At 32.8% G+C, this 6474-nt stretch overlaps 1 protein-coding gene across 1 annotated transcript; it reads left to right on the top strand.

Moving 5' to 3' along the window:
* Positions 1-3555: 3555 nt before the first annotated feature.
* On the top strand, positions 3556-6396 carry LOC123716081. The gene is made up of 2 exons (XM_045671626.1): positions 3556-3907; positions 4133-6396. The coding sequence occupies exons 1-2, from the start codon at positions 3685-3687 to the stop codon at positions 6394-6396; spliced, it is 2487 nt and encodes an 828-aa protein (XP_045527582.1). The 5' UTR covers positions 3556-3684.
* The last annotated feature ends 78 nt before the right edge of the window (positions 6397-6474 follow it).

Genomic DNA, 6474 nt, shown 5'->3' with positions numbered 1-6474 from the left:
ATATGCTCGAGATATATATATATCTATTTTTATTTTCAGGAAATTTTTGTGACGCTTCTATATCTTGCTATTCCGTATTTCATAAAAAGGTATTAAATATATCTTTTTATGCATTCGAAGAATCAACAAATGTATTTAAAAAATGAATTATGTTCGCAAATTTTAGTGTCAATACATTTTAATTATGGTATTTTAAAGCATATCATGCAAATTATAAAAACACCAATAAAGATTGCAATTTAAATAAAACAACATTTAAACAAGCTATGGCAATATATGAACGCGCAAAAAATATTATGCTAATCTAAATTTGCGCTGCGACTTTCTAAGAACAATCTCTTACGAAGAACAGTGATTTTATTCCGAATGCCGAATATATATTTTCGTATTTACCTATTTTAATTTCATACGGACGTGGTTATAGGCTACCACTAGTAGATAGAACACCGTAAGTAGTTAATATTTAATGTGAGGGTAAGATTCTGAGTCGAGACTTAGCGCTAAGTATGGCTTACGTATGTCACATGCAATACGTTTTCGACATACGGGAGACTTAGTGCCATTCATATGGTACGATAAACTTTAATTCAAATATATTTTTTAAATGTTATATTCTTACTTGGAAGCGATTTAATAATTATTTCATTAGTAATGAATAGTCTAATGATCCTATAATAATTGCCTTATGCCTTATTTTCTTCGTATGACATAAGTAAATTTAATTGATCAATTTAAACGTCTGTGGTTTAATTTAACGCATATTTAGAGCTGTTGCTTTCAGTTCCCATACAAAACATAATTGTTTCGGATTTAAATCAACTCCTCTTGAAGCTGTACTAGTAGGTATGTATGTTTATCCAGATCAAGATTTCGGCGTTAATTGCATTATAACGACTAGGTACTTCTAAACAAGGTTGTTTAGAATATTATAAATATAAACTAATTATGTTTATTTTGTCTATAGTAATATTATAAAGACGAAACATTTGTGTTTTGTATGTATGTTAAACATTACAAATGTTTTTACACAAAAACTACTAGACCGATTTCAAAATTTCTTTTACTGACCGACATATATCACATTAAAAAAAATAGGGATCCCTAACAAAATAGGCAATAATATATATAACCCAAGGTGTGAAAATATATCCATAAAAAATCTGTCATCGTGTGCGCTGTGGAAACTATCGATGAACGAACAAAAAAGAAATGTACAGTAGTTGATAACGTATAATACAATCCCATGGGCAATTATTTGTTGGCCTATCCCAAGTCGGAACTCCAAAACATGAAATTATTTTGCTGCCTCAAAACAAAACTACGTCAAATATTGTGTATATGGAAATTCTAATACACAGAAGTTCTACAAATGAATCTCTTCTCTAATATTATAGAATAAAGTTTTTCATTTTTAATAATTGTTAAAAATAACAACAAAAATTGAAAAAAATCTTTATTACCTACTTGAAATTTTTAAATTTACTAATGTCGAACATTCTATGCAAATGATGTAACGAATTTAAAAATGTATTAGATATATATTCGTTGTAAAGTAAAATTGGTATATTGATTAAATTATGAATGTAAGCGGCTAGTAGTTGATATAATCCATTAATAGACAGTTCTCAACAGATTATTTTCTTCTATTCCTAGTTATTATCGAAGTTAAAGTCTACATATGATAAGTCTACATAGAGCATGAATAGTAATGTCGATCACAGAGCAGTCAGCTGTCAATTCTTTATCTTACACTAAGTGTAATTCATAATATCAAAAAAATGTAATAAATAAAAGAAATTTTAAAATTAAATACAAAAAAATATTTTGCAAATATGTATGTTTAAATGTATACTGAATATTTTCTGAGCTGAAAATATGTTTAACCTTAATCCTGGATATCAAGAAAAATGTTGTCTTTCCAAGAGCATTGAAATATGATAAGTTTTTTGTAATGATTTTTTATAATGAAACATGCACGGAAAAGATTCTGCCCCTGCAATGATTGCTGCAGTAATAAAGTTTACATACACGATAACATTAATAGAATTAGTACAATTGAAGATGCATTGAAACATAAACAAGAAGAATTATTATGCATTGATAAGGAGTTACAAAAGAAAAGAAAACAGTTAAACAAACTTGAGCTCAAAGATAAATCGAATACAACGGCTAAACTTAAGCAAGCAGAGAGAAAATTATTTATCGTAACAAAAGCTATAGAAAAATGCAAAAGGTATGAAAAATCCAAAAAGTTACAAAATGCAGCACCCGTTGATGTCGTTCATAACTTTTTTGGTAAATTCATGAAAACGGATAAAGATTGTAAAAGCTTAGCGAAACGGAATAAGTACGATTTATTAGCGAATATGCGAAGAATCTTGTTTCAATCTTCGCAAGTAAATTCAGTTTCCCCTTGTGGACAATCTTGTTTCTCCAGTCCCTCTAAGTCTGAAAGAAAATGGACCGCCTCTGCCCGAGATTGTTATCTAATGTCTTTACAAAGAACGCCTCAATTATGGATTTATCATCGCTGGCCCCAATTTTATCCACAATATTTGAGCGCTAGAGTACAGTGGAGGAATTTACGGGTTTTTCTAATGTTTTTGCTAGGAATATTGTTTTGGGTACCGGCATTCCTTTGTTTAGAAATATTTAAGTGCTGTTTTTGTTTCTGTTGTTGTGACAGATAAAATATAATTTGTTTATGCAACAAATGTTTACTTGTTTTCTTTTATTTCAAGATAATTACGTATATTTGCTTGCTATTCCAGTAACTATACAAATTGTATAGGGATTCTTTATTCAGTTTGTTATTAGTAAGTAAAGAAGAAAGGTATAAAAAAGCCAGCATTGGAATACTGGGCGTTAACATATCACAAGTGAAGGCTGAATTAGCCTCTAGGAAGCTTGGTGTGCTCAGTCAGGCGAGGTACTTTCCGGGCCACCGCTTGTATCTCTATAAAGCGCAAATTCAGCCCCACATGGAGTACTCTACTCACAAATGGGCGGGACTGAGCTCCTTCCGCTTGACCATATTCAACGAAGAGCGATTAGAATCATCAACGACCAGACATTTTCCGTGCGTCTTGATCCCTTGGCGTTGCGTAGATATATGGGGTCTCTATGCATCTACTACCGCATTTATCATGGAGAGGGTTCAGAGGAGTTGTTGACACCTGAGCGTTTCTTAAGGCAGTTTTTGTCGCGCACCACCTCTATGTGGAACCAGCATCCCTGATCCCATTGAAGCATTTCCGAACCAATTCGACTTAGGATCCTTCAAGAAAAGAGCGTACCAATTCTGAAAGGCCAGCAACACACTTGCGAGTTTTCTGGCATTGTCAGGTGCAGCGGTATCACTTAATATTAGGTGACCCTCCTGCCGTTTGCCTCCTTTAACATTAAAAAAGTATTCTTTGTTACGCGTTCTACTCGATATCAAACGCAGCGTCAACCTAATAGCAACTAATAGTCTACATGATATCATAGGATATGCTATATAGGTGTATAAATGACGTATTCAAAAATTTATTCATTACGACATTCTCATGTCACTTTTGCTACAAGATATAATTTTTTATATATTTTTGATGTACTTACTATAATGTTTAAGGGGTCAAACATAGTTTTTATAGCACTACAGTGTAATACGTGACCAAATCCAATAGCCAAATAATCTAAAATATGCATGGGCTACATCTGATAAAGTTCCTTAATAGAGAGCCTGGGAGTTCACAAGTTGTACAACAGAAACCAGAATCAGTTCGCCAACATTGTAACCAAACGGAAAAATTAGTTACACAAATATTTAAACCTCAAGTGCATGCGGAAAATGAAGACAGTAAGCCAACAAAAAGGCCATCAGCGCAGGAATGTATAAGTCAAATATTTAGACGACCCAATTATGGTATAATAAATATTTTAATAAGTATATAGTGACCTCGAATATTCGTACGCTAAGTATCTACGTCTTATTTCTCTATAGATAGTCTATAAGAATTAGTGTGATAAAATCATTGTAAATTGGACGTGTATTAAAATTGGTTCTCATTGAGCCAACGAAAAAATATTTTAAATCTATGAATTCAAATGTATTTAGATTCCTTTAACGTACCTAAATAACTTTTTTCAGATATTCCTAGAAGTAAAATCTCAAAACGATTTCATAGCTTTTTGTTGCGAAAAGGAAACACTTTGTCAAATGATTCCTTTTGTACCGATAGAAGAAGAAAACATAAAAGAAATGATAAAGAAAAGAGTAAAACGAAACGAAAAGTTTTTTTACCACGAAGCGGATCTGTTAGTGACAAAATAGAAGTTCTTTTCAAATCAAAAAATTGGAAATCAAAAAGAAGACGACCTTCGACATTTAATTCTAAAGATATTTGTAAATATGCAATTCATTACAACTCTAAATCATCTCACGACATAAATTATGATAAGAAAAATGGAAATAACAAGTTCTGTTGTCGATTACACATTCCGCAAGTAAAACGTCGTCGCAGAAGCACAACAATCCCAACAGCTTCGAGTGATAATGTACGTCACCGTAATTTCTACTCAGACCATAACATACAACATACAAATCTTAATTCTACATGCCAGCACCACGCCCATCAATTAGATGGAACATACAACGTCATAGATTTTTCAAAAGCCGCTCGTTTCAATCCCACTGATTCTTCTAAATGTGAACCTCGCCTGTTTAATACCCAGCATATAGCAGTGCCCACTACATCGTTTGATAATTCTAAAGGAGGCGGAGATAATGCAGCTTTATTACCAGTTCAAGGAAATTGTTTAGTGCCAACTCTTCAGCCAAAAAGTCGTCCTAAAACAAAAGTATTGTCGAAGTATAAGAATTCTTCTAGATCGTCAAATGTTCCTACCTGTCCTATTTTTATAACCAAAAGCGTAAAATTAACCCTCTTTGCACTCTCTGTTATTATATGGTTTCCATGCATATTGATGATGTCGCTTCTCTGGATAGTATCATATCCCATGAGGCCCCACGAAATACTTCAAACTGTAAGAGATATAGAAAGCTGTAAAACAGAGATATGCCAAAATGACGATCAAGACTTTTGGCAGTCCATTTATACTTGTGTTGCTGGTGCTGTTAAAAAGCTATTAGGTTTCTATGAAGCCATGTTCTCTTTGATTAAAGATAGAAATGTGACAAAGTTCAAGAGAAACAGGCTGAGGTTCGGGGCTTCACAATCTACCTTATTGCGTCGGAATAGAAATAAACAATATCCAAACCCTCAAAAGAAGTACAAACTTTATTATGATAATGATAGAGGGTGGGTAATGAAGCCAATCAAAGTAAGGAAAGATAAAAGTTTTGAAAAAACTTTCACCACCCGTGAAGAGGCACTATCTGAAGAAGATAAATTAGATAAGAATGGGCCTGCACTTGATTTAATTAAATGTAAAAATGATGTTTCCAACGTTAAATTCCCATTCAAAGATTCCAAAGTAACTAAAAAAGAACAAGAATTAGAAAGTCAAGATCTTTACGCACAAAGCCGACAAGAATCAGTAGAAACGAAAGAGCATCAAATTCAAGGTATTTCTCGAAATCGACAAAATGAAAACAATAATACTAAAGTTGGCGATTGCTTATGCGAACATATAAAGAAAAACGTACCCCAAGATGTAAAGTGTGTGTGTGAATCTGTGCAAACTGAAAGCAAACCACTGAAATCTAAAAATGTCCCAGTTTATTCCAGCTTGCAGAAATCACCTAAATTCGTAACATTTAACGATAAAATACAACCACATTCGAATTCACACTGTATCTGTCCTAATGATGTATTTTCTAATGTTTGGAGGCCCTGTAAGAATTGCTGTTCGCTCAAAAGTACGTGTATTCATAATAAGCCAAATGTAAGGATGAACGAAAAGAAGGCACCATCTCTACCTGTTATTCAACGAAGATGTTTGTGTAATTGTAAGTTTAATAAACCGATACAATGCCTAAACCGGAAATATGCTGTACCAAATAAATTAAATACTAAACAACGAAGCCATTTTCGACAAAGTAAAAGTCGAAAAAAAGTTGCACAACTAAAATCTAGACCGAAACGCATAAATAAATTTTCACAGTTCTGCCAAAGATTCCGAAAAAAGGCAGCGGTCATTGTTCAAGAGGCCGACACCAAAGTGTGGAACTGTGATAATTGTGAAGATGTTTTTGTTCAAACTTTGCGGAAAAGACGCTATGCCTGGGTTCACCGTCAATGGCCGAAATTTTATCCTTATTTCTTGATATTCTGTCAATTTTATGAAAATTTGGCATATGCTATGTTATACGTTTGCACGGCGTGTATTTGGTGTCCTGTTTTCTGTTGGTGTTATTTCTGTTGTAACTTATTTTGCAGATGTGTGCTATAAATTAAATGACAATTATCTTTAACCACTTTCTAAACTTAATTTGACCTTAAATTGAATAATAAATAATAAAAATAAAAC

Source organism: Pieris brassicae, chromosome 1 (assembly GCF_905147105.1).
Source record: "Pieris brassicae chromosome 1, ilPieBrab1.1, whole genome shotgun sequence".
Classification (NCBI taxonomy): domain Eukaryota; kingdom Metazoa; phylum Arthropoda; class Insecta; order Lepidoptera; family Pieridae; genus Pieris; species Pieris brassicae.
The sequence above is the reverse complement of the archived record's forward strand: the minus strand, read 5'-3'. Positions and strand labels throughout refer to the sequence as shown.

Coding starts and splice junctions, on each gene's coding strand:
- LOC123716081 (XM_045671626.1), top strand. CDS start 3,685: ATGCATGGGCTACATCTGATAAAGTTCCTTAATAGAGAGCCTGGGAGT. Junction 3,908..4,132: donor ATTTAGACGACCCAATTATG/GTATAATAAATA, acceptor AACTTTTTTCAG/ATATTCCTAGAAGTAAAATC.